The sequence below is a fragment of the Leptonotus elevatus genome, chromosome 2 (genome assembly GCF_054856555.1).
Source record: "Leptonotus elevatus isolate MCC_2025b chromosome 2, RoL_Lele_1.0, whole genome shotgun sequence".
NCBI lineage: Eukaryota > Metazoa > Chordata > Actinopteri > Syngnathiformes > Syngnathidae > Leptonotus > Leptonotus elevatus.
In genome coordinates, this window is record NC_141240.1 from 15,247,466 (window position 1) to 15,275,314 (window position 27,849).

A 27,849-nucleotide genomic window follows, 5' to 3' on the forward strand; every position below is an offset into this window, starting at 1 on the left:
GTATCATTTTTACTGGTACTAAGCAACTTTGAGGAAGATGGTAGTGTTGTAAAACAATCCTTAAGTTTTCCGCGTGTTTGTGAAATCAGACTGGAGATCGGTGAACAGTTCCTTCGAAGGATTTATTTTTCAGAAATTTCTGGACAAAGCACAAGATTCAGCCAATCGCCATGAATTCCCAGTGTCTCTGTGTCGTCCCTCCCACTTGTAGTCGTTCTTATAGTTTCCGCATAGCAGCCCCAAAAAAAACCTCCCCTTCCTCTTCCTCCTTTGCTGCCCTTAAGCCCCCTCCCCTTGCTCTGCCCTTAAACCCCCTCCCTCTCGCATTGGCGCCTCTGAGTCTCAAGACAATAACAGATGGCCGATTGATAAGAAAGACAGTACCCCCCCGATGGCCAACCAGGCCGAAACACAGTTTGCCAGACATCCTGGCACCTTTGCAGGCATAATAAAACTTTACAAAGGAATTAAATATAACACATTTTCTCCCCCAGAACAGATGGTTAATTACGTCATACTTACATATGCAAAGTGATGGCCACTTCAAATAAAGACCCACATGTATACAACATATTTACTTTATTTATGAAAAAGGTTGTTGTTGTTCTTTCTGGCAACTTTGCCCATCAAATTAACACAAAAAAATCCTATGTACATAATACAATGATTGGCATCATGTTTAGTCTTTTATTGCTCAAAGTGAGTGAGTTAATGTTTTGCTCTTTTGGTTTGGCTTCACTATTCCACTAGATGTCCGGAAATCCCCTGTGGTCACTTCACATGCTTTTTTGCCGTTGCATCTGGAAAACACAATAATAAAAGCAGGAATCAGCAGAAGAAACACAAAGGCAGTCACACGAAAGCTTGCCTTTAATAATCTATCCATCTACTTAACCACTTATTTCTCACAAGGTTCGCAAGGGTGCTGGAGCCTATCCAGTTGTCTTCGGGCAGTAGGCAGGGTACACCCTGAATTGGTTGCCAGTAAATTGCAGGGCCCACAGAGACAAAAAAACATCCACACGCACAACCACACCTATGAACAATTAGTTTTAATTAACCTGCCACACTCAATAATGTAATGTGGGAGGAGACCGGAGCAAATTTCACTTTTGCATTGTCAGGCAGACGTGTTAAACAGTCGGCCACCATGCCACCTGCTGCGAAAATTTACATTTGAAAAAGCTGATAAAACTTACAAAAATACATCCTATTATTATTAGCGACGATGCACCAGTCTCCCTTTCCCTACAAGTTGATTATACCTTTAAACCACCACCGACATGGCGTTTTAACATCTCACTGCTAAACGACGCAGAATTTGACAAAATTATAAGAAAAGAGTGGGCAGACTTTTTGGAAATAAATGACTCTCCAGACCTATCTCCATCTCTTCTCTGGGAAGCTGGGAAAGCAGTAATTAGAGGTAAAATTATATCATATTCATCTTATAAAAAGAAACAGGATCAAAAATTAGAAAAAGACTTGGAAGATAAAATTAAACAACTGACGGATGAGTACGCAATAAACCCAAATAACCAAATATGGACTGACTTACAAAATACAAAAATACAGTTAGACGATATGCTAACTAAAAAGACAGAGTTTATAATACAACAATTGAGATACAACAACTTTGAATATAATAACAAATCAGGTAAATTTCTTGCAAACCAACGTCAACGCAATCGGGAAAAATCGCTTATAACGGCTATTAAAGGGACAACCGGTGAATGTACACAATCACCAGAAGAAATTAATCAAATTTTTTATAACTATTATCACAACCTATACTCAGAAACTAATAAGCCTAACCCAGAGCATATTGAGGCATTCCTCAGTAGCTTAAATATACCTCAGTTAACCACTGAATATAAAGATATCTTAGATGCACCACTTACTATAAATGAGTTGTACAGTGCTCTAGATAGTATGCCAAATGGCAAAGCACCTGGCCCGGATGGTTATCCGGCTATATTTTTTAAGCACTTCTGGCTAATGCTTGCTCCACTATTCTTAAGAGTAGTAACAGAAATTAATCAACACTTCTACCTATTACAGAAAATTCATGGAACCCTGCAAGCCAGGACCCACACGACTCATTTCCTATAGGTAATTTAAAATACTTAGGCATAAAAATCTCTAACTGATTTAATTCATTTAAACTTTACTCCACTTCTGGATAGCATTTATAGTGACTTGGAGCGCTGGAATAATCTTCCTATTTCTGTAAGAGGACGAATAGCCACTATTAAAATGAAAATTTTACCCAAAATAAACTATTTTTTCTCAATGATTCCATTTAAACCTACGACTAACTGGTTCCAGTTGTTGGAGTGTCAGCCGTTACAAAATTTTACTGGAATAAAAAAAAAAGCAAAGATTAGTCTATCTACTCTTCAGAAAAATAAATCCAAAAAAGGTCTAGACGCACCAAATTTTATGCACTACTATATAGCTAACCAGTTACAAAATATTATTTTATGGGCACAAGCCAACAGAGATATTATCTAATTTTTGAAGCCCATGGAAAAATGCCATGTAAGGTGTGGATGAAACACTGAGACGACTACACACCTGATGGCATCCTTTCATGAGACAAATTGTTAAAAGTGAACTGCAGGACTGCAGTGTTTGCAGCAGGTATAACAGTATGCCTACATCTAAACCTCCCATTGGGCACTCACGATCCGGCCGGACGTGACTGATCCTGGTCAGGTGGTTTCGATGGATTTCACTGACATGATAAAAACAGTGTCAGGATACAGATATTTGCTGGTAATAGTGGATTCCTTTTCAGGATGGCCAAAAGCATATCCCTGCAAATCTGAAACAACACATACCGTGGTAAAACATCTGATTAATCATGGGTTTCCTAGAAAAATTTGATCAGACAATGGAACCCATTTCAAAAACAAACATCTACAAGTAGTAGAAAAAGAATTGGGGCTAAAACACACATTTGGTTCAGTGTATCATCCCCAATCCCAAGGACAGGTTGAGCGAAGGAATAGAAATATTAAAGAAAAATTGGCTAAAGCACTGACCTCATCACATTTGAATTGGCTACAAGCTCTTCCTGTTGCGTTAATGAATGTGCGAATGGAACTAAACTCAGCCAAAGGCTGGACTCCGTTTAAATGTCACACCAACAGACCTTTTCCGACTCCAACAGCTCCATTGGAAGAGACGCACGTTCCAGGACCTCCAGAACTCAAACAACTAACATTTACTAACAAAAAAACTACCAGATGCTCCTTCAGAAATAAATGATTGTGAATATGTATGGTTGAAAGTGATTAAACGAAAATGGTCTGAGCCCAGGTGGACTGGACCCCACAAGGTGACGGAGAGGACATCTTCTGCAGTTCACCTGCACGGAAAAGGTGATACGTGGTATCACATCTAATCCACCCGACCGGCAAGGACACCGGCTGGAGCCATTGTCCCTGCACCAGGCAAACACCCAACAACAACCGAGAAACAAGCCGGCTCCCACGGACATCATTCAACAAAGGTTGAGTTCACGGCATACGGGTAGAATAATCCCAGTGACTCATCCTGGGACCAGGCAGTCTAACCTAAGGTCCTGAAGAAGCTGACAGCGCCCTCCAGCAGCAACCCAAGAACATCATCTCATCCGACGAAGAGGACGAAGATCCCGCTGGGATTTTTCTCTGAAATGTTTATCTGCTTGTGTCGGACTCTTTTGATTCCGAAAGAGGGATTGAAGAGGGTCTTCTGCCCAGATTGAGTCATAACTGTTTTAATTTATTTATTTCCTCAGTAGAACTTTTATCTGTGGATGTGTCTTTGTGAGTGATGTCGCAATTTCTGCCAAGTGTCTGTAATCAATGATGTTTTTAAAGTCTTATCGTCATGACTGGGACCTCATCCATTTCCACAACAATGGGCCATTGTCTGTGGTTGAAGTGTCTGTAATCAATGATGTGTTTAAAGTCTTTTCTCATGTCCGGTGAACTCCAGGTGGGCTGTTTGGAGGGGGCGTTGTGGCGCCGCCCCTTCAAGATAGTACAAGAATGTTGTGAGTCCGCTGTAACTTCACAGTTGTGAGAAGCTGCACGCTGATGACTCCATGTTCTGTCACATGACAAGAGAGAAAGCAATCATCCTGGAAATGTACCGCACTCCAAATGACCAACAATTGAAAAATTTAAAAGTGAAGCAGCTTTATATGTCTATTAAGACTATTTAAGACGAAGGTTTTACCGCAGTTCAGGTGATGGATGTTCAAAGTGTCCGAATCGCAGGTGGTCGCTCGCTCTACAGAATCAACAACTGTAGAAACCAAAATGAAAGTACGAACAGGTTGTTGTTTTTTTGAAACTGTATTTAGGAAAAATACGGTATATGTTGGACATGAACTGTGATAGTCACCGGCTGTGAGGAGAAAACATGTTGTTGTCAGCACTGGAAAACAAACATCAGTTTAGATACAGTAGGTGGAAAGATTATTTCCATTTTAGTCCTATATTTCTGTTGGGCAAGAATACAGTAGGTTTATCATGAATAGCTAGCGAGACACATGCACATCGCGTCTGTGCCCGTGTACAACCGAGCATGAAATTGACTTCTTCTTTTTCACTTTCTGGATTACCTAATTCCGTTTGTTTCTTTTGTGCATACAATAACTGAGAAGACATATTTTTCTTCGAGTTTACAGTTTGTTTCTCTTATTGTTTTATTTAATTAAATATATGAGCACAACACTTTTGTTTTTGCTCACATTAATGAGCTGAACTCAAAGGCCTAAGGGTTAGGGTTAGACTTTTTCTATGTACACTAAGGACATTTTTTTTCTTTAATACTGTAAAAAAAAAAAGAAGAAGGTCTAAATCTGCATTAGTGAGCACTTCTTCTTTGCCGAGTTAATACATCCACTTCACTGGTGTGGCATATCAAGATGCTGATTATATAGTATTGATAATTGCACACAAAAAAGGGCCATTCTAAAATGTGCAGTTTTATTCAATGGGGCTGCCAGGAGGGTCAGAAAAGCACTTAGTATATGGTGGGACCACCATTTTCCATCCAACTATTATCCAAAGTGCTTATCCTCATACATTGCAACACATGTCCTTTGCATAGTTGATCAGGTTGTTGCACTGAATTTTTATGGAAAAGCTCTAATACCACTTTTTGCAACCCATTTTAAAGTTACAAAATGTGTTTTGGATCTAGACAGACAGTCAGACAGACATACGATTAACAGAGCAAGCAATCAACAATCTAACTTATCCACTCACTATTTTGACTTTTAAGACGATAGAATGTCACTTCATTTTGCTCAGATCTACAAACCACAAATTCCACAAATTCTTCACTTCTCTTAAAATGGAAGTTAGTGTGTGTCCAAGATTAAGGACTAATACCTGCATGGATTTCATGAACAGTGGTTTTGTCAATTGGTTCATGGATAGGACTTTCTTGCACTTAACAATAGTGATGGGAAAATGAAGCTTCATGAAGCTCCTCTAGATGGCACTCTTGGTTGAAAGATGCAGTGGAAATGTAATCAATTTCCTTTGCACTAGCCTTTATATTTAAACCAAGATCACCATCTAGGGGAGTCACAAAATATCACAAGTGCTTCATGGGAGCTTCATTTTCCCATCACTCCCTTTCACTGCATATGGATAGGACTATATTACAAAGTAGATTTATGCAAAATGGGCTTAAACAAATGCTGGGGTGAGTAACTCACCCTTCTCATTCCATTTCATGTCATTTTCAATAAACATTGTACGTTAGATGGAGAGCGTTTGAGAAACCGCAATCTTCATCTTTAGTCAGGACAAAAGAACATACCAGGCTGGTCAGGAAGTTGTGGACAGATTTAAAGCAAGAGAACATCTCACAGCGTACTCTTCAATCAAGCATTCATAAGTGTCTACAAGTTAAGGCCGTCCCTCCAAACTTTCTTATCGTAGAAGCAGGGCACTCATCAGAGAAGTACCCAAGAGGCTTTTGATCACTCTAAATGAACTACAAAGATCCTCAACAGAGGTAAGGGAATCTATCCAATGAAGAACCATCAGACGAGTACTGCACAAATCTGGCCTGTATGGAAGGGTGGCAAGAAGAAAGCGAGCCACAAGAAGTCACGTCTGCAGTTTGACAGGAGCCATGTAGGAGACACCGCTGACAAGTGGAAGAAGGTTCTCTGGTCAGATGAGACCAAAGTTGAACATTTTGGGCCTACATGAAAAACGCTATGTTTTGGCGTAAGAACAACACTGCTCATCAGTCTCACGCAACATCCCCATGGTGGTGGGAGCTTCATGCTCTGGGGGTGTTTCTCTTCTGCAGGGATAGGGAAGACTAGAAGGGATGATGGATGGTGCCAAATTTAGGGAAATCTTGGAAGAAAACCCGTTTTCACAAATGTTCTCCATCTAATCTAGCTGATCTGAAGCTGTTTTGCAAGGAAGAATGGGCAAAAATATCAGTCCCTAGAAGTGCAAAACTGATGGAGACATACCCCAAAAAGACTTGAAGCTGTAATTGCAGCAAAAGGGGGTTCTACAAAGTTTTAATTCAGGGGGACTGAATACTTTTGCACACCCTACTTTTCAGCACTTTAATAAGACTTGTGATTTGATGATACAGCATTATATATTTAGCACTTTGTATGTTGTTTGTATGTAATTTTAATTTGCACTATTATTTTATTTTATGGGGACTACAGGTGGAAATTGTGCCAAATCTGGTGCAGCCAACTTTTTAATGTTACTGCACACTGTCCTTTTAATAAACTAAACTCAAACTCATATTTTGACATGTGAGCCATTTTGTTTCACTTCCCGATTGTCTGCTACCGGTACTTTGAGTTTAACTTCCACATAAAATTGTAATGAAATATATATATTTATTTATTCAAGGGGCAAGGTGCTGTATGTGAGCTTCGTCTATCTAACATACCTACAATTTGATCAGCACTTTTTAAAAATGTTCTGTCACATGTTTTGTAAACTAGGCCTAGTTTGTTTCAGCTGTACCTGTTGTGAAAGTGATATACATCAATTTGAGATGGTGAATGTCGCAATGCCATAGTGACATCTAAAGGTCAACTTTGTGACCTACATGTAATCCCACAAAATGGCTCTTACATCGTCTTTATCTTTAAAATATACAGTCAATAATAATGTTAACATGCATCAACATGGAAATCAGTTGTCTTGAGGTCAGGCTTAGGGAGTAACGGAATACATGTACCGGCGTTATGTAATCAAATTACTTTTCTCTTTTTTTTTACTGTATTCCGTTAAAGTACAGAAAAAGACTACAGGTACATTTATTAAAAAAAGGGATTACTTCGAGGGATTACAATTTCTACAATGAGAGAGAGAGAGAGAGAGAGAGAGAGAGAGAGAGAGAGAGAAAGAGAGAGAGAGAGAGAGAGAGAGAGAGAGAGAGAGAGAGAGAGAGAGAGAGAGCGGGAGAGATGTTGATACAGTTTAGTACACGCGGGCAGTTTAAAAAAGCTTCACGGACGGGAAGAGGAAATGGCGACCGGTATTCACTGTTTGGAACTTACTCGACTTGCTGAAGGACCAAAAGTGTGAGCTCAGAGTCCAGCGGCATGCTACACGCTGCAGCGTCTTGCTAGCTAGCCAGCTAGCCAACAACCATAATGTGAGTTACACCTACCTTGGGAAATGTTGATTTCAAAAGAGGGAGAGAGGGAGAGGGAGAGAGGCTGTAATTTAGCCACGCTAACTGCTCATTTATTATGTGTGGCAATGACGTTACGTCATCGTTAAGGAGAAAAAAAGGAGAGATGAGGCGCTTGAACAGGCTCGCCTCATTTTCACAAAATATTATTTCTACCTCCTCCTGCATCACTCCTCTGTAGATATGAGATGGAAAAAATATGAGCCCCGACAACGGACTTATAAAAGTCCGTGGCCCTGACATGCTGGACCATACGTGTTTACTTCCGCAAACACAACGTTGTGAGTGACGTATCTTCTTCTGAGCATGCGGGTCACTTTGGGGACACATTACGTCCACACAGCAGACAGACTGAGGTTGCAATTAATAGGTAATGTGAACGCTTACTCAAAAAAATCGTAATTGAGCATTAAGACCTGCAGTGTGAACGTAACCTAAGTGTCTCTCTCCTCAAGTAGGCTTCCAGGGAGATCATTTTAGATTGAAGTTTTTCCTGAATTGTCAACATCTCGACCAGCATTTCGTTTTGTACTTCGCAACTTTTCTTCGAGCCTCGCATTTGTGTTTTTCCGAAAATCTTTCACTTCTCTCCTGACTCCTCTCAACTCCGTCAAGATTACCATCAGGTTCATCGGCCATTCCTCAGATTCATTTCCGACGCCGTCACGAGGCGGGCAAGACTCCTCCGCTTGCTCCGGGACAGCTATCATTAGCATTTTTGGTTAGCTGCACGTCGTCATTTCCAAAAACCTCAGAAGTCGTTTTTTTTGCCTTTCTTGTTCTTCTTGGGCGTCATTGGTGCCTCCTAAGACTTATCTTTGTTTACTTTGCTGGTAATTAACTTCACTCAGAGCAGTATTTACAACTTTTCGTCGAGAGCTCTGCTACTACGCAGCCATCTCCTACAAGCCGTAACCGGAAGTCTTCCACTTCAACTTTTCATGTTTCATGAAGCATTGATAACATGTGGTTTTTGCACTGAATTTATCTTGGCACTGTTGATTGGTAATGCTTGGAGAGATGGCACAAGGATAATGTAATAGAAAGCTGGCTCTATCTGCATGATGCTGAATGAGTGTAGTAACAGAGCCAGCACAATAGAATCGGCATCGGCACTGAAGTGTGCCGCCGCGTGGAGGAGGGACGAAACACTGGGGGCAGAAGGGGAGATGGGGGCACCGGAGGACGGCCGGCACCCCCGAACCCCAGGTACAGCGGAGAAAGGCCCTGGTCGTCACTCCAGTGTTCTTAGTGAAAGCTAACCCCTGTTACTGACCCCACCCAGTGTATATACAAGTGTGTGTGTGTGGTGCATTAAAATTGGGAGCAGCTGAACCGGAGCAGAGGGAAATGATATCCCCACGCTCCGATCCACCCGCCTCCCAGGCATGTCAGTGAGTGTATGTGGTGCATTAAAAAAATAAATAGGGTGGCGGCGGGGACACGGACAGGGGACCGCAGCACTGCTCTATACTGCGGTCTGCCCCAACCGATGGCACCCCCCACAGTTGTGTGGTGGATTAAAATTGGAGGGGAGTTGTAGGGAGAAGACGGTGTTTCCAAAAGTGTGTTATGTGCCCTATATGTCTATAAAAGTGTATTGTGCAAACCTAGTGCAGTGAGTTAAGAGGAGCGACCAGCGGGACCCCCCCCCCCCCCCCAACCGGGCGGGGGCAGGAGGGGCACCCGCCCACCAAACACCCACCCACCCCACCGGGACCCCGGCGGGCATATGGGACCAGCCCGGCGGGGCGATAGGGCTCGCCCCCCGGATACTGGGGCCCGCCCGAGGTGCCAGGAGGTCCACCGGAGCGGGGCGGGCACAACACCAAACCCGCCCACCCCCCTGGCCCCTGGAGCGCCGAGACCCGGGCCACGGATGGAGCCCCCGGCCCAGGGGAGGGGAAGGAAGGGGGGAAGGAGACGACATGAAGGGCAAGGGGCAGCGGCAGCGGCAGGGCCGCAGATAGAGGGGGAGAGGAGGAGGAAGGGTGACGAGGAAGAAGGGACAGGGAGGTGGAGGACGGGCGGGGAGAGGCAAGGAGGGAGAGGCAGCAAGGGGGAGGAAGGTGGAGGGGCCCACAGGCCCCGAACCGTGTCGCCGGGCCCAGAGCGACGGACCGGCGCCGCCCCGCACACCAGGGAGAGCCCCGCAACGCAGCACCCCCCCAAGAGACCCAGGGAACGGCCAAGACGCAGCCGCTACCCAGCAGCCAACAGAGGGGCAGACCCGCCCACGCCCAGCCAGGGGGGGACAGCACCTATAGAATTAACCCACTGGCATGCTGTGAATCCGAATATTAACCCTTAGTGCCCATTGGAGGTGAATCTGCTCGATCTTGTTGGCAGCAGCTGGTTTCCTGACTATAAAAACACAACCATTAGTTACAAATTGCCAAATACAGAAACATCAATGTAAGTTATCGCGATGCGGTGGCTCTCGCTAACAGGCAGAATTAAGTAACCAGGTTTACAATGACTCTCGATGACGTGTGTGAGTTGGGATGGCTAGTGGATGATAAGTGTAAAGGGATACGGATATGCTGCATAATCTTAGATTGCTAAAAAAAAAAAAATGATATCATTCTAGTGGCTTGACTTATACTTTTTAATTATGTTTTATTAAAATAAAGATGAGTGCATAGAATTATTATGGGAAGATTCTTGTGAGAGGATTAAAAAGGACAGGCAGGCAAGTATCAAGGGTAAGGTCAGGCTGTTGAGCTTCATGTGGAAAAGTTCAAAGCCTAATTGTTAAAAATTAAACATTTGTGCATAAGTGGCTGGCAAGCGAACAGAGGAAGCGTCTGACATCAACTGGAATTCACCCACCTTCTGTACCTCAACGGCAATGAGGAGGAGATCTGGACCAATCACACAAAGACAACGCCTCACTTCTGCTTTGAAAAAGTGTACAAGAGGGTACGACTCCAGGAATAAATAACCTTTGTCAATCTGCATCATCTTTGGTAGAGACTAGATAGATATTGACCCAGAGCTCTGAAATGTATAGACACCTCTTTCCGGAAATAAATTGACTTGCTTTTAATTTGTCGTTGTAATGGTGGTTCTTTCACAAAAACGAACACATGTGGAACCTAGAGAAAAAAACTGGTGATTTTAAAACACAGGTTCCTTCAAGTGCCATCGCCGATTCATCATGTTTAGCAAACTTAAGTGGCGCGCAAAAAGAGAAGTACAGACAGAAATACGATGAGCTTATGACAAAAATATTTTAAGACTTGTTCTTTAGTCAAAGCCTGCAGGCAAACGCTAGCATCCCGCCAGAGTTGAGTGGTAGCGTCCCTGAATGCTCTATCGCTGCAATAGCACATTGACCTGTCAACAGAAACCCATATAGCTTCTAATACTTGAGTACAGCTTCTTTTTGTTATGAAGTAGAATTGTTGAGATTTAAAACTATAGCTAAGTACTGTAGCAACTCTTGTATGAGGTTCAGGGGTTCTATGGTTTCTGATAGTCTGGAGGGGCCGTGAAGGCAACATGAAACTATGGTAGCGTGTTGCCTTGGCGTGGTTAGGTAAGGCCAACAGTAATTGTTACAAATTGTCATTAAGTTGTTGCTAGCTCACCTCTAGGCCTGATTATTTGTGCAAAGCTACAATACTTTTTTTTTTTTTGGGTGATGAACTTAGTGTGTTAGCTCCATTGCCGCAACTTGTGAGTAAACTTCACTATACTTCCCTTCACGAATCAACCACAGGTTTACTATTTAAATGTCATATTACCAGTATATTTTGCTGAATTTGTCACTGGGAAACAAAAAAAAAATATATATATATATATATATATATATATATATATATATATATATTTTGGGGTTGACGTCACGTATCTTTGTATCAAGAGAGTAGAAGCTCCTTTTTACTTTTTCACTGGTCGAGTTGAAAGGTTGATGAGGCTAGGAAAACAAATTTCTCTCTGCAGCCTGGTACACAAGTGGTGAGCATGTTTGCTTTTGGTTTTGCATTGCAAGTACTCAGGCTTCCTTTGGCATTCCAAAATAATGTATATTAAAAATTCATAAGACAGAAAAGACCAGACAAATATTAAAAAATATATATTGTATTGATTTTTTTTGCTTATTTGATTTTTTTGACATTTATTATAGGACAGGCATAAGTAACTATAAAAGTATTCAAGTTACATTACTTTAATATTAAAGGACTTGATTACGTACAAACTAAAAACAATTTAAACAGGTAACTAGCAACTGTATCGGAATACATTATAAAAAATAACCCTCCTAGCCCTGTGATTAAGTGAAAATATTAAACGAGGTTAAAATTGATTAAAAGAGGAGAGGAAAATATAATTTAAAGAGCAACAGTGTATTTTTTTAACAGTTGGAGTGCAGAAGAGAAAAGGGTTGTCCAAACTTGTCTGGGGTGCTTGGCTTGGTTGGGAAACACTGTTTTCAATCAATTTAATTGTGTCTTGTTTCCAAATATCTTTATTGAGTCATCATTTCAAGACACTCTGTGTGTGAGTGTGTGAGTGTGTGTGCGTGTTTAATACATGTATACAGTGATGTTTTTCAACTGGCACTGATTGAATCTGCACTTACAATTAAGAATGTATATCTTTTAAATGAGCAAAGTATTGCAAATACAGAAAGAAATGGACTCAATAACATAGTAATCCACTTTGTTTACTAAATCATACTACATGTGAGGGTTGGCTGAGCTCTCAGGATCTGCAAAAAGCAAAAAAATAGTTACCCAGTTATTAATGTAATTAAGCTATGTTCAAATAAAAAAATGTTTTTCTTTTTTGCTCTGTTTCTTTGTGGGATGACTTAATGCATAAACAAAATGTTAAAATTCCGTTTTAAGAAACATCACCTTTGAAAATGTGTATGTCAATTATGTACAATCACACTCACAATTCTTCAGTACATTTGCAAAATGTACAAATCTTCCATAAATGGCCACTTGTGTACAACATGATATTATAACTAGAAAAAGTCCCGCACAACACAATAAATATGATTTGCTATTATAGTCATGTCAATAAGAAAAAATTGAAATAAAGCATTTCTCCTAGAGTAAAAAGTAGTTGGAGGTAGTAGATATAGTGCTGATTACTTACATCGGCACACGTAAGCAACCTCCAAGTACTTGTAGGTGCCTCCACAGGGGTCTCCAAACACGCCATTGCTGGCTTTGATCGTACAGTAGTTTTTCCCATTGCACCTATGGATGTGGAAGAAATAGGCTTATTACTGTGCCAACTACTATTTTGATGACGTAATTGAATAATTTCAAAACTGTAATATTACGGAGTCTGGACCTTAATATCACCATTTAAAAATGTATAAGCTTGTAAAAGCAAACTGAGAGTGTCAGGCTGACATGTTTGATAGGGCAGTAAAGTTCAACTCCACTTCTGCAGGAGGCCCAAAAAAACCCAACACCAGTTATGCTAACCCAATGCTTCATTTTGCCATCCACGATCAAAACTTAACTGCTTAAATAATGTCTGTTTTCTACCCGTTATACAACCTCACAAAATTCTTCTTAGATCAGGCTGTGATTTCTTTCAAAGTGTGCCATCGTACCTGGTGGCAACAATTTCAGTTGGACGCAGGCATTCCACATTTTGTATCTGGCCCGGAGGCCTTTTAAATGTGCACGTGGTCTGGTCGCGGCGTCCATAGTCAGCACCCAAGATGAAAATTACTTGTCCTTCATCTGGCATCAATATGAGAGAAAGAAGGTTGGTTGATGATGGTAATGTGGGTAGTCAAAATCCAAATAAGTATTCAGGAGCATTAATAATAAACACACAATAAAATATCATCTATGCAATGATGCTTGTTATACAGGAATTCATCATGAAAAAACGATTAATCTCACCACAAAACAAATGTGCCAAAGATTCCTCACATGCCACCACGGTAACTGTTCAAAGTAAATTAAAAACATTAGCTATAAAATGGTACGCATTCTTTTTGTCACACATCATTTTAAACACGCGACATACTTGCAGGCATGCAGGTGAAATTGGTCTGCAAATACTTGAAGGTGCCAACACAGGGATCAGGATTGCGGAAAGCCGCCGTGTTTGTAACACATGTTTTTTTACCGTTGCATCTGCAGACATAATGATAAAAGCATGGGTCAGAAGAAACACAAAGGTAGTCACGATATAGTTTGCCTTTAATAAAAAGCAAGTAGCCGCACATACAGTATCTTCTGGGCAAGAGGAAAAAGATTATTGTTGTAAGAACACTTATAAACGGCACTTTATTTCTAGAACACTGTAAAATAAATAAGCATATTATTATAATTTTTTATTATTTTTTTAGATAGAGAGCTCAGTATTGTTCATTCGGTAATTTTACCGATTCGACATGTCATCATCATTGCTCTCTTTAAAAAAATATATATATTATTGTTATTTTTGAATTTTGTATGTGTGTGAGTATGGGCATATGCGGGTGTGTGTGTATGTGTGCTTGCGTGCGAGTGTGTACTCATTAATTCACCTAAAACCTATAAAAAAATCCCTTACCGTTTACCTAAACCGAATACTTCAGAATCCAGCTAGAGTCGTGAGGTTGTCAGGAGACCCGAGGAAGGATCAAAGAAAGGAAAGAAAAGTGAAATACAGCACCGACCAGATATCACCTAAAATATTGTACAATTATAAACTGAAGATATATCACCATACTCTCTTAATTGAAAGTGTACAAAAGTATGTTGAGTTGGAGAAGATGTTTTGAAATGCTCACGCCAATCGGAAAAAAAAGAGCAAACCTTTCACAGACCGTATGGATGTGGGAGTAAGTCAATTAACTTTACTATATGTTTCAGAATCAGTGTATTTAAAACAACATAACATGCTGCCATAGGTATAATGTTGTTACTTTATGTTTGGGGCCTTCAAAGAGAAAAAATAAATAAAAGGGAACATTTTCACTGGGGAAAAAACTATTTCACTGGGAAATTGTATTTGGCTTGTAACTTTAGAAAGTCACTAGCCATGTTGGCTGGTCATCAAAAAAGTTTGTTTAGAGCCCTGATAAGTGTAGCCTATTGATGGTAAGTTGATGTGATTCAATACAACAGTTGCGTGATCTCATTCTTTACTGTATCTATTCTCCTTTTTCAGGGTATTACCCAATGTTGCATTTATCCACTTTTAAACCCAAAACAAGCATTTTCCTGTCACTGATAACACTTTCTCAATGAGCATAATGCATACCTCGTCTTGAGGTCGTCCACGGTGCCTTGTCGAGCGCACTGCGTGTTAGCCAGCTGCTGTGGAGGTCTGCCCTCACTGCAAACCAGTGAGCTTGAACGACCATATAAAGCCTGCTGCACGCTGATGACTCCATGTTCTGTCACATGACAAGAGAGAAAGCAATCATCCTGGAAATGTACCGCACTCCAAATGACCAACCCTCATTGGAAATTGAAAAATTGAAAAGTGAAGCAGCTTTATATGTCTATTAAGATTATTTAAGACGAAGGTTTTACCGCAGTTCAGGTGATGGATGTTCAAAGTGTCCGAATCGCAGGTGGTCGCTCGCTCTACAGAACCAACAACTGTAGAAACCAAAATGAAAGTATGAACAGGTTGTTGTTTTTTTGGAACTGTATTTAGGAAAAATACGGTATATGTTGGACATGAACTGTGATAGTCACCTGCTGTGAGGAGAAAACATGTTGCTGTCAGCACTGGAAAACAAACATCAGTTTAGATACAGTAGGTGGAAAGATTATTTCCATTTTAGTCCTATATTTCTGTTGGGCAAGAATACAGTAGGTTTATCATGAATAGCTAGCGAGACACATGCACATCGCGTCTGTGCCCGTGTACAACCGAGCATGAAGTTGACTTATTTTTCACTTTCTGGGTTACCTAATTCCGTTTGTTTCTTTTGTGCATAAAATAACTGAGAAGACATATGTTTCTTCTAGTTTACAGTTTGTTTCTCTTATTGTTTTATTTACAATGAAATATATGAGCACAACACTTTTGTTTTTGCTCACATTTTTAATGAGCTGAACTCAAAGGCCTCAGACTTTTTCTATGTACACTAAGGACCATTGGTGAGCACTTCTTCTTTACCGAGTTAATACATTCACTTCACAGGTGTGGCATATCAAGATGCTGATTATATAGTATTGATAATTGCACACAAAAAAGGGCCATTCTAAAATGTGCAGTTTTATTCAATGGGGCTGGCAGGAGGGTCAGAAAAGTACTTAGTATATGGTGGGACCACCATTTTCCATCCAACTATTATCCAAAGCGCTTATCCTCATACATTGCAACACATGTCCTTTGCATAGTTGATCAGGTTGTTGCACTGAATTTTTATGGAAAAGCTCTAATACCACTTTTTGCAACCCATTTTAAAGTTACAAAATGTGTTTTGGATCTAGACAGACAGTCAGACAGACATACGATTAACAGAGCAAGCAATCAACAATCTAACTTATCCACTCACTATTTTGACTTTTACCAACAAATTTATTTCAAAAGTGAATACTTACACAGTGCTGAGCTGAGTCTGAAGAAGGAGGGCATGTTTCTGACGATCCGGTCTGTAGCACTAATGATGTTCAAAGGCAGATCACTTGTATTTATAATGACTGCAAGGCTATCACCCAAGTTGATTTGGCAAAAGCCACTCCCACTAACTTTCCGTCACTATTTTTTTTCCACATCAAACCCCCACCATAAATAACAGCAACGAAACTTAAATACACCGCATTCAGGAAAAGAAGGTTGAACAATAGGTTACATTGCGAGATTAGAAGAGATGAGCCTCTGATTACACATTGCATAACTCTAAAATGTACACTGTTGCGGAACGTCTTACTCAAGAAAACATTGCAGAAAGCTTTTGTTACATTTACTGGAACACCAGTTGTGCAGTGACCACCGAGCATTGGCCGCTTTGAAAAAGGCTGCTCAAATAGAAAGCAAATTTGAGCTCATCTGTTTACTAAATAAGCCATATACATACATCTTTCTATCAGAGCTACACCAAAAACAAAACAAAAACTTGGACAAAATGCCCCACAAGATGTTTCTTATGATGAAACTTTCAAAAGGTTTGTAGAATCTGTGGTCCAAGAAAGTATTGTTAAGTAGTGATGGGAAAATGAAGCTTCATGAAGCACTTGTGATATTTTGTGACTCCCCTAGATGGTGCTCTTGGTTTAAATATAAAGGCTAGTGCAAAGGAAATTGATTACATTTCCACTGCATCTTTCAACCAAGAGTGCCATCTAGAGGAGTCAAAAAATATCACAAGTGCTTCATGAAGCTTCATTTTCCCATCACTATTGTTAAGTGCAAGAAAGTCCTATCCATGAATCAATTGACAAAACCACTGTTCATGAAATCCATGCAGGTATTAGTCCTTAATCTTGGACACACACTAACTTCCATTTTAAGTGAAGTGAAGAATCTGGCATTTGTGTAATTTGTGGTTTGAAAATCTATGCAAAAGGAAGTGACGTTCTATCGTCTTGAGTAAAAAACTGCAGCTGAGATGAGTGATCAAGAAGTTACTCTAATTAAACATTCTCAAGAAGAGATCATCAGAAATGTGTTCACTACCAGCCAATTTCTGAACACAGAAGTTAAGGACGCACCAGCCATTTTGAATAAGTGCCCCACTTCTGCATCACTGTTGAATTTGGAAACTTCTTTAAAGATGATGCCACTTCCTCTCTTCAATTTCCTTGCCTGGTGCCCGGGGGGAAGTGTTGAACTACTTCTGGACACGTTAGTGACCACTATCGATGATGCCAAAAGGAAGATTGCCTCCATTGCTCAAGATATAATTTATCTTGCTTCCAGAGGATGAAAGGCTACCCCCAAACTAGTAAATCAAAACTTTGAAATGCACGGATACTTGAAATGGATTTTACAGTGACTTTGCTGTTAAACACATGATATTCTGGGGGCTACCTTTCACTAGTGATGGGAAAATGAAGCTTCATGAAGCACTTGTGATATTTTTGGACTCTTCTAGATGGCACTCTTGGTTGAAAGATGCAGTGGAAATGTAATCAATTTCCTTTGCACTAGCCTTTATATTTAAACCAAGAGCACCATCTAGGGGAGTCAAAAAATATCACAAGTGCTTCATGAAGCTTCATTTTCCCATCACTACCTTTCACTGCATATGGATAGGACTATATTACAAAGTAGATTTATGCAAAATGGGCTTAAACAAATGCTGGGGTGAGTAACTCACCCTTCTCATTCCATTTCATGTAATTTTCAATAAACATTGTACAAGGATGTTGATGGCAGGCATACAACATAAATAAACAGTTGATTTTGTGGTTTAATCCCAAAGTTTGTTGAACATTGATTTCCAACAGATTTAAAAACAAACTGGAAGTAAAGGGTTAATCTTTTTTTTTTTTTTGCATATTTATGTCCAAGAAAGGCCCAATTTTGGAAAGAGGGGGGTCCCAAAATAACCGATAGTTTTCAATTGGTTCTACTCATCAACATTGATGAGTTTCAGCAGGATTTTCAGAAATTCTGAAAATAAAGAGTTAATAACTCATTAATGAGCAAGTTAATATGCTAAAAAAAACAAATGGCAAGAGGGACCCCAAATTACCTTTTGCACCAGGTTTTTAATCAGTTGTAAAGTGTCTGCCGAAATCAATACTGAAAAATGTTTTTCAGAAATCTTGTAAATTAAGGGTTAATAACTCATCGACAAGCAAGTTTATGAGCTAGAAACCCCAAAGCTTGGAAAGAGGGAACCCAAATTACTCTCTATACTAATTTTCAACCGGTTACGAGGTGTGTTGAGCAAAATCAATTTTCTAGCGGAATTTTCAGAAATTACAGTGTTTGCATTACATGCCTCAGTTGCACATGTGCCTGTGCGTGTTTTTAATTGTAAGTTACTTCCTTTTCCAAAAAGTTTCTTGTCGTCTCTTCTCTTTGAAATATTGACTCTATTATATATATATATATCTATATATTCTGAAAGGAAAGCCAAACAAATACATTATGTACATATATGTTGTCCTTTATGTGGCATGTGATACATCTATATGTAAATATAAAGACATCACAACACGCTTATACACAGTAGAAAAAGAAAAAAAGACTTTATGTGTAAAAATTTGAGGGCCCAAGGTGAAAGGGTGTTGAAGTTACAGCGCCTTGTTTTCAAAATGTTGCCACGGTACGACCACAAACATAAATATAGTTAATTTACATTTTATGTGAACACAAAGTAGCACACAACATTAAAATGGAACAAAGTGTATATCTTATTTAAAAAAAAAATTTATAACAAAAAAAGACAACTGAAAAGTAGGGTCTGCAAAAGTATTCAACCCACCCTGGATTAACATTTTTCTCTTTTGCTGCAATTACAGCTCCACCTCAGCCACGTTAGATGGAGAGCGTTTGAGAAACCGCAATCTTCATCTTTAGTCAGGACTAAAGAACATACCAGGCTGGTCAGGAAGTTGTGGACAGATTTAAAGCAAGAGAACATCTCACAGAGTACTCTTCAATCAAGCATTCATAAGTGTCTACAAGTTAAGGCCGTCCCTCCAAACGTTCTTATCGTGAAGCAGGGCCCTCATCAGAGAAGTACCCAAGAGGCTTTTGATCACTCTAAATGAACTACAAAGATCCTCAACAGAGGTAAGGGAATCTATTCAATGAAGAACCATCAGACGAGTACTGCACAAATCTGGCCTGTATGGAAGGGTGGCAAGAAGAAAGCGAGCCACAAGAAGTCACGTCTGCAGTTTGACAGGAGCCATGTAGGAGACACCGCTGACAAGTGGAAGAAGGTTCTCTGGTCAGATGAGACCAAAGTTGAACATTTTGGGCCTACATGAAAAACGCTATGTTTTGGCGTAAGAACAACACTGTTCATCAGTCTCACGCAACATCCCCATGGTGGTGGGAGCTTCATGCTCTGGGGGTGTTTCTCTCAAACTCATATTTTGACATGTGAGCCATTTTGTTTCACTTCCCGATTGTGTGCTACCGGTACTTTGAGTTTAACTTCCACATAAAATTTTAATGAAATATATATATATATATATATATATATATATATTTATTTATTTATTCAAGGGGCAAGGTGCTGTATGTGAGCTTCGTCTATCTAACATACCTACAATTTGATCAGCACTTTTTAAAAAATTTCTGTCACATGTCCTGTAAACTAGGCCTAGTTTGTTTCAGCTGTACCTGTTGTGAAAGTGATATACATCAATTTGAGATGGTGAATGTCGCAATGCCATAGTGACATCTAAAGGTCAACTTTGTGACCTACATGTAATCCCACAAAATGGCTCTTACAACGTCTTTATCTTTAAAATATACAGTCAATAATAATGTTAACATGCATCAACATGGAAATCAGTTGTCTTGAGGTCAGGCTTAGGGAGTAACGGAATACATGTACCGTTATGTAATCAAATTACCTTTTTTTTTTTTTACTGTATTCCGTTAAAGTACAGAAAAAAGACTACAGGTACATTTATTAAAAAAAGGGATTACTTCGAGGATTACCATTTCTACAATGAGAGAGAGTGAGCGAGAGAGAGAGAGAGAGAGAGAGAGAGAGAGAAAGAGAGAGAGAGAGAGAGAGAGAGAGAGAGAGAGAGAGAGAGAGAGAGAGAGAGAGAGAGAGAGAGAGAGAGAGAGAGAGAGAGAGAGAGAGAGAGAGAGAGGAAAAAGAGCGGGAGAGATGTTGATACAGTTTAGTACACGCGGGCAGTTTAAAAAAGCTTCACGGACGGGAAGAGGAAATGGCGACCGGTATTCACTGTTTGGAACTTACTCGACTTGCTGAAGGACCAAAAGTGTGAGCTGAGAGTCCAGCGGCATGCTACACGCTGCAGCGTCTTGCTAGCTAGCCCGCTAGCCTACAACCATAATGTGAGTTACACTATTGGAAAACTGCCAAAAAGTTTTCTTGCGTGTTGAAATAAAACTCAAAGTTGAGATCTAGTGAAGAGGCTTACTTGCAAGTATTTTATTTAGAAATTTCTAAAGTCATTCTTGGACCCTTGCTGAATCAGAAGGAGTCCTCGAATGTGCCCTTCTCTCTCTGCTCTCCTCACTTATACAAAAGCAGTGTTTACAAAAAATACTCTCCCCCTCCTTCATCCTTGTCCTTGTGGGAAGAGTGAAATACAAAACAGATAATAAATCTTCAGCTCGTATCTTAGTCCACTACAGATGTGGGTAAATAATTGGTCCCGGCACCTCCTGGACCAGATAATTTATGGACAGAACTCTGCGTGACCTTCCAAACATTCCTGATACATAGATAACTCAGAAACAACTTAGACATCTCTTTCCCAGAGAAGAGAACAATGGACTATACATTGAATAACATATGAATTAACTGTTGTCTTATTATTACACAGCTCTAACTAAATCAAAACGGTTAAAATATAATTCGAAACAGTAAAACAATGTTAATAATGTTAACAACACCTACCATGGGAAATATTGATTTCAAAAGAGGGAGAGAGGGAGAGGGAGAAAGGCTTGGGCTTAATAGCGACGCAGAGTTGGCCTGCTTGCTGTTGGACTGTTAAGTGCCAAACCAGAATGTTAGCCTGCTAATTTAGCGACATGCTAGGAGTCAAACTTTATATCATTACATTTACACTGAGCATTTTTTTCCCCACCCTGTACATACCAGCAGGCACGTCGCGATTATAAATCGCGGAGGCAAGTGGCATTTGCAACCCGCCGCTCCTGATTGGTGGACTGGTTCCACAGATTTCTCTACTCCCCTTGTGTTTGATTCCTATGTCTTGTCTGCAAATGCAAATTCAGCTATGTGAACCCCCGCTCCTAATTGGTGAACTGGTTTTGCGCTCGTTCCTGGTTGGCTGCTGTCCATGGCTTCGTGGAACATCAGTTTTGAATATTGTGTTTACAAACTGCAACGGAAATCCTTCAAACCCTACCTTTGTATTTGTTTAAAAAAAAACACACACACTGTAGTACTCACTGTGAAGAAGACACCAGTTTTAATATTTTGTTTCAGTGATGGTACAAAAAGAAACAATTTTCTCATGTCAGAAAAAATTACACCTGTTGCCTAAACTAAAGTTTTAACAGTTGACCAGCTTGTAATTAAAGTAACAAGCATTATATTGCAAAATTGGGAACAGCATTATCATGACTAGTATTTAGAGTACTGGTATGTATTACTGAAAAACAAAGTTTATTTTTAACAAACAACTAGCTAATGATTCTTTAAAAAAAAAAAGTACAACACGTATAGTACTCTCTCCGCACTGATAAAAAAAAAAAGACATTGATAGTAGGCTATACATAAAATAATTTTGACTTATCATGTTGCTAGTATTGTGGAAAATTGACGGCTGTATGATGGATGGATGTTGACGAGTGCTCAACTGCTCACTTCTATGTGCTTGTTTGCTGGCTGTCAACAAGTGTAGTCAGAAGTGTGTGCCACTGTGCCTTTGTTTGATTTTGTTGTTGTTGACATATTTGTTATAGGATAGGCAACTAGGTAACAAATAGGTAACTATTAAAGTATTCAAGTTACATTACTTTAATATTACAGGACTTTGATTACGTACGAACTACATTTTTTAACAGGTAACTAGCAACTGTATCAGAATACATTTTAAAAGTAACCCTCTCAGCCCTGTGATTAAGTGAAAAGATTAAAAGAGGTTAAAATAGATTAAAAGTGGATAGGAAAAGTATAATTTGAAGAGCAACAGTGTTTTTTTGTTAGTTTGTTTTTTTAACAGTTGCAGTGCAGAAGAGAGAAGGGTTGTCCAAGCTCTTTCGGGGTGCTTGGCTTGGTTGGGAAGCACTGTTTTCAATCAATTTAATTGTGTGTTGCTTCCAAATATCTTTATTGAGTCATCATTTCAAGAGATTGTGTGTGTGTGAGTGTGCGTGTGTGTGTGTTTAATTAATACAAGTATACAGTGATGTTTTTCAACTGGCACTGACCGAATCTGCACTTACAATTAAGATTGTATATCATTTAAATGAGCAACGTATTGCAAATACAGGAAGAAATGGACTCAATAACATAGTAACCCACTTTGTTTACTAAGTCAAACTACTTTTGAGGGTTGGCTGAGCTCTCAGGATCTGCAAAAAGCAAAACAAAAAAAAGTTGCTAAGTTAATGTAAGCAAGCTATGTTCAAAGAAATATTATATTTGTTTTTTGTTCTTTTTCATTGTGGGATGACTTAATGCATAAACTAAATTTTAAAAATCTGTTTTAAGAAACATCTCCATTGAAAATTAGTATGTACAATCACACTCACAATTCTTTGGTACATTTGCAAAATGTACAAATCTTCATAAATGGCCACTTGTGTACAACATGATATTATAACTAGAAAAAATCCCGCACGACACAATGAATATGATTTGCTATTATAGTTGAATAATGTTGAATCAAATTGTCAATAAGAAAAAATAAAAATAAAGAAATTTCTCCTCGAGTAAAAAGTAGTTGGAGGTGGTAGATATAGTGCTGATTACTTACATTGGCACACGTAAGCAACCTCCAAGTACTTGTAGGTGCCTTGACAGGGGTCTCCAAACACGGCATTGCTGGCTTTGATCGTACAGTAGTTTTTCCCATTGCACCTATGGATGCGGAAGAAATAGGCTTAATACTGTACGTAATTACGACAGACCTAATTAAATAATTTCAAAACTGTAATATTAGGAAGTCTGGACCTTAATATTACCATTTAAAAATTAATAAGCTTGTAAAAGCAAACTGAGAGTGTCAGGCAGACATGTTTGACAGGGCAGTAAAGTTCAACTCCACTTCTGCAGGAGGCCCAAAGAAAACCCACACAATCACGGGAGAAAGTCACACAGGAAGGCCTCATCTGAAATTCGAACCCTCTTGGCTATGAGCCAGTTATCTTAACCCATGCCTCCTGCAATCAAAACATAACCGCTTGATAATGTCTGTTTTCTACCGATTATAAAACCTCAAAAAATTTAGATCAGGCTGTGATTTCTTTCGAAGTGTGCCAACGTACCTGGTGGCAACAATTTCAGTTGGATGCAGGCATTCCACATTTTGTACCTCGCCCGGAGGCCTTCCAAACGCGCACGTGGTCTGGTCGCGGCGTCCATAGTCAGCACCCAAGACGAAAATTACTTGTCCTTCATCTGGCATCAATATGAGAGAAAGAAGGTTGGTTGATGATGGTAATGTGGGTAGTCAAAATCCAAATAAGTATTCAGGAGCATTAATAATAAACACACAATAAAATATCATCTATGCAATGATGCTTGTTATACAGGAATTCATCATGAAATAATATTAATCTCACCACAAAACAAATGTGCCAAAGATTCCTGACATGCCACCACGGTAACTGTTCAAAGTAAATTAAAAACATTAGCTATAAAATGGTACGCATTCTTTTTGTCACACATCATTTTAAACACGCGACATACTTGCAGGCACGCAGGTGAAATTGGTCTGCAAATACTTGAAGGTGCCAGCACAGGGTTCAGGATCGCGGAAAGCCGCCGTGTTTGTAACACATGTTTTTTTACCGTCGCATCTGCAAACAATGATAAAACCATGGGTCAGAAGAAACACAAAGGTATTCACGATATCGTTTGCCTTTAATAAAAAGCAAGTAGCCGCACATACAGTATACCGGCGTATGTAAAGGATTATTGCAATAAGAACACATATAAACTCCACTTCATTTATAGAACACTTTAAAATAAATAACCATATATGTAAGTAAATTAAGTAAAGTACTGTATATGGTTATAAATGGTCGAGCATATAATAATAATAATAATAATAATAATAATAATAATAATAATAATAATAATAATAATAATAATAATAATAATAATAATAATAATAATAACGATTTATATTTGAGTGAAATGTATTTCATGTTCTATAAAAATTTGTATTTTGGACAATGTTTAATTGTGTGTATAAGAAGTATTCTATTCGAGTGACACGTGGGTTTTGTGTGTGTAAAAGTGCTTAACAACGTCACCCACCATGTCAGATGCAACATGTTATTCTAATCTAATGCGATCTTGTGACAGGCATAATCAGTCAATCTTGGATTGGGGAGAAATCAACTGGGTTAATTTAATTTAATATAGTGTTGGGATGTTTCAATGTACTATTGTTTTCAAAAGAATATTTCATGTTTGCCTTTATATTGATGTTGGGTGAAATCGAATGGCTACTAAGGGATGACACAGCTCTTTTTTGTGTGGAGATCGATTATTCTGCAATGTGCTGGTGATGTTTTGGGACAAAGTGGGGATCCGCTCACCTCACGCTTCATTCAATACATGAGTGAAGACAATAGCTGCATGCTCTCATTTTTTCCTGTTACTATTCGCCTTAAAACTATCAGTACAACTAGAATATGTCAAATGTTATCTCTCTGATTGTCTGGTAATGAAAATATAATGACTGTTTGAATTACATTTCACCAAAGTTGTTCCAGAATAAGTAACGGCAACTCGATTTAAGATAGTGGCATGTGACCTTGTGGTTTGGTCGCACTATGCAATTGGTGTCGTCTTTGCAACCCATGAGTTAGGTGTGTGACCTCCCCCCCCCCCCCAAATTTATATATATATATATATATATATATATATATATATATATATATATATATATATATATATATATATATATATACACAAAAAATTCTCACTCACACTCACCACCCCCCCTCTCTCTCGTGAATAAATCCATGGTTTTTTTTTTTAATCTAGTTCAGTCTCAATCGTGCTTCTGTCCGAGTGGATTAGTAATTCTTTTAGTAATACAAAGAACCACAAACTTTGAATGTGGCGACTTCAGATTATGAATAAATAAACGAGAATTTGGATTTTATTCGTTGTATTTCTCTAAACTGAAAGTAAACAGAACGTGGTGCCCCTATTGCGATTGAGGGAATTACGACTTCCTCAAGCGCTGATCAAATTACTAATTCGTCCAAAAGACAACATCAATTATCGCTACAATATATATATATATATATATATATATATATATATATATGTGTTTGTATGTATGCAATTATAAACTGAAGATATATCACGATAATCTCTTAATTGAAAGTGTACAAAAGTATGTTGAGTTGGAGAAGATGTTTTTAAATGCTCACGCCATCGGGAAAAAAAAAGAGCAAGCCTTTCACAGACCGTATAGATGTGGGAGTAAGTCAATTAACTTTACTATATGTTTCAGAATCAGTGTATTTAATACAACATAACATGCTGCCATAGTTATACTGTTTAAAAAGAAAGAACATCTGGAGAAATTTTCACTGGGGGAAAAAAAATTTCACTGGGAAATTGTGTTTGGGTTGTAACTTTAGAAAGTCACCAGCCATGTTGGCTGGTCATCAAAAAAGTTCATTTAGAGCCCTGACTGTCACTACAAGTGTAGCCTATTGATGTTAAGTTGATGTGATTCAATACAGGCGGGTGACGGTAACAGTTGCGTGCTCTCTATTCTCCTTTTTCAGGGTATTACCCAATGTTGTATTTATCCACTTTTAAACCCAAAACAAGCATTTTGGTTTTACTGTCAACACTTTCTCAATGAGCATAATGCATACCTCGTCTTGAGGTCGTCCACGGTGCCTTGTCGAGCGCACTGCGTGTTAGCCAGCTGCTGTGGAGGTCTGCCCTCACTGCAAACCAGTGAGCTTGAACGACCATATAAAGCCTGCTGCACGCTGATGACTCCATGTTCTGTCACATGACAAGAGAGAAAGCAATCATCCTGGAAATGTACCGCACTCCAAATGACCAACCCTCATTGGAAATTGAAAAATTGAAAAGTGAAGCAGCTTTATATGTCTATTAAGATTATTTAAGACGAAGGTTTTACCGCAGTTCAGGTGATGGATGTTCAAAGTGTCCGAATCGCAGGTGGTCGCTCGCTCTACAGAATCAACAACTATAGAAACCAAAATGAAAGTATGAACAGGTTGTTGTTTTTTTGAAACTGTATTTAGGAAAAATACGGTATATGTTGGACATGAACTGTGATAGTCACCTGCTGTGAGGAGAAAACATGTTGCTGTCAGCACTGGAAAACAAACATCAGTTTAGATACAGTAGGTGGAAAGATTATTTCCATTTTAGTCCTATATTTCTGTTGGGCAAGAATACAGTAGGTTTATCATGAATAGCTAGCGAGACACATGCACATCGCGTCTGTGCCCGTGTACAACCGAGCATGAAGTTGACTTCTTCTTTTTCACTTTCTGGATTACCTAATTCCGTTTGTTTCTTTTGTGCATAAAATAACTGAGAAGACATATTTTTCTTCTAGTTTACAGTTTGTTTCTCTTATTGTTTTATTTACAATGAAATATATGAGCACAACACTTTTGTTTTTGCTCACATTTTTAATGAGCTGAACTCAAAGGCCTCAGACTTTTTCTATGTACACTAAGGACCATTGGTGAGCACTTCTTCTTTACCGAGTTAATACATTTACTTCACAGGTGTGGCATATCAAGATGCTGATTATATAGTATTGATAATTGCACACAAAAAAGGGCCATTCTAAAATGTGCAGTTTTATTCAATGGGGCTGGCAGGAGGGTCAGAAAAGCACTTAGTATATGGTGGGACCACCATTTTCCATCCAACTATTATCCAAAGCGCTTATCCTCATACATTGCAACACATGTCCTTTGCATAGTTGATCAGGTTGTTGCTCTGAATTTTTATGGAAAAGCTCTAATACCACTTTTTGCAACCCATTTTAAAGTTACAAAATGTGTTTTGGATCTAGACAGACAGTAAGACAGACATACAATTAACAGAGCAAGCAATCAACAATCTAACTCATCCATTCACTATTTTGACTTTTACCAACAAATTTATTTCAAAAGTGAATACTTACACAGTGCTGAGCTGAGTCTGAAGAAGGAGGGCATGTTTCTGACGATCCGGTCTGTAGCACTAATGATGTTCAAAGGCAGATCACCTGTATTTATAATGATTTGGCAAAAGCCACACCCACTAACCTTTCGTCACTATTTTCCACAAAAACAAGAATCTGACATTCGTGGAAGTTGGGGTTTGTAGATCTAAGCAAATAGAACTCTCAAAATGAA

At 39.1% G+C, this 27,849-nt stretch overlaps 2 protein-coding genes across 5 annotated transcripts; both read right to left on the bottom strand.

The window, feature by feature from the left end:
- Positions 1 to 11,967: 11,967 nt before the first annotated feature.
- LOC147178563 (L-rhamnose-binding lectin SML-like) lies at positions 11,968 to 16,500 on the bottom strand. 3 transcript variants are annotated; one of them, XM_086069947.1, is made up of 9 exons: positions 16,224 to 16,499; positions 15,369 to 15,401; positions 15,201 to 15,269; positions 14,926 to 15,061; positions 13,702 to 13,811; positions 13,575 to 13,619; positions 13,277 to 13,409; positions 12,808 to 12,911; positions 11,968 to 12,412 (listed from the first exon to the last, which is right to left on the bottom strand). In XM_086069947.1, exons 1-9 carry the CDS (start codon positions 16,255 to 16,257, stop codon positions 12,381 to 12,383), a joined length of 696 nt encoding a protein of 231 aa, XP_085926073.1. In that variant the 5' UTR covers positions 16,258 to 16,499; the 3' UTR covers positions 11,968 to 12,380. The 3 variants fall into 3 exon arrangements, with proteins under 3 accessions (XP_085926073.1, XP_085926075.1, XP_085926074.1); XM_086069949.1 differs by lacking the exon at positions 15,369 to 15,401 and having other exon boundaries at positions 16,224 to 16,498; XM_086069948.1 differs by lacking the exon at positions 11,968 to 12,412 and having other exon boundaries at positions 12,800 to 12,911; positions 16,224 to 16,500.
- A 5,205-nt stretch (positions 16,501 to 21,705) lies between these two features.
- Positions 21,706 to 27,680, bottom strand: LOC147178564 (L-rhamnose-binding lectin SML-like). Of its 2 annotated transcripts, XM_086069945.1 has the most exons (9): positions 27,636 to 27,680; positions 26,778 to 26,810; positions 26,610 to 26,678; positions 26,335 to 26,470; positions 24,176 to 24,285; positions 24,049 to 24,093; positions 23,752 to 23,884; positions 23,241 to 23,344; positions 21,706 to 22,836 (listed from the first exon to the last, which is right to left on the bottom strand). In XM_086069945.1, the coding sequence occupies exons 1-9, from the start codon at positions 27,667 to 27,669 to the stop codon at positions 22,805 to 22,807; spliced, it is 696 nt and encodes a 231-aa protein (XP_085926071.1). In that variant the 5' UTR covers positions 27,670 to 27,680; the 3' UTR covers positions 21,706 to 22,804. The 2 variants fall into 2 exon arrangements, with proteins under 2 accessions (XP_085926071.1, XP_085926072.1); XM_086069946.1 differs by lacking the exon at positions 21,706 to 22,836 and having other exon boundaries at positions 23,233 to 23,344.
- Between the last annotated feature and the right edge of the window lie 169 nt (positions 27,681 to 27,849).

Excerpts from the sequence above, each read along its gene's own strand:
- LOC147178563 (XM_086069947.1), bottom strand. The coding sequence starts at position 16,257 with ATGCCCTCCTTCTTCAGACTCAGCTCAGCACTGT. Across the intron at positions 15,062-15,200 it reads CATCCATCACCTGAACTGCG|AACATGGAGTCATCAGCGTG; the intron begins GTAAAACCTTCG and ends GTCATGTGACAG. Across the intron at positions 12,912-13,276 it reads ACTGAAATTGTTGCCACCAG|GTGCAATGGGAAAAACTACT; the intron begins GTACGATGGCAC and ends CCACATCCATAG.
- LOC147178564 (XM_086069945.1), bottom strand. The coding sequence starts at position 27,669 with ATGCCCTCCTTCTTCAGACTCAGCTCAGCACTGT. Across the intron at positions 26,811-27,635 it reads CAGACTCAGCTCAGCACTGT|TGCTGACAGCAACATGTTTT; the intron begins GTAAGTATTCAC and ends TTTGTTTTCCAG. Across the intron at positions 26,679-26,777 it reads ATGTTTTCTCCTCACAGCAG|TTGTTGATTCTGTAGAGCGA; the intron begins GTGACTATCACA and ends TGGTTTCTATAG.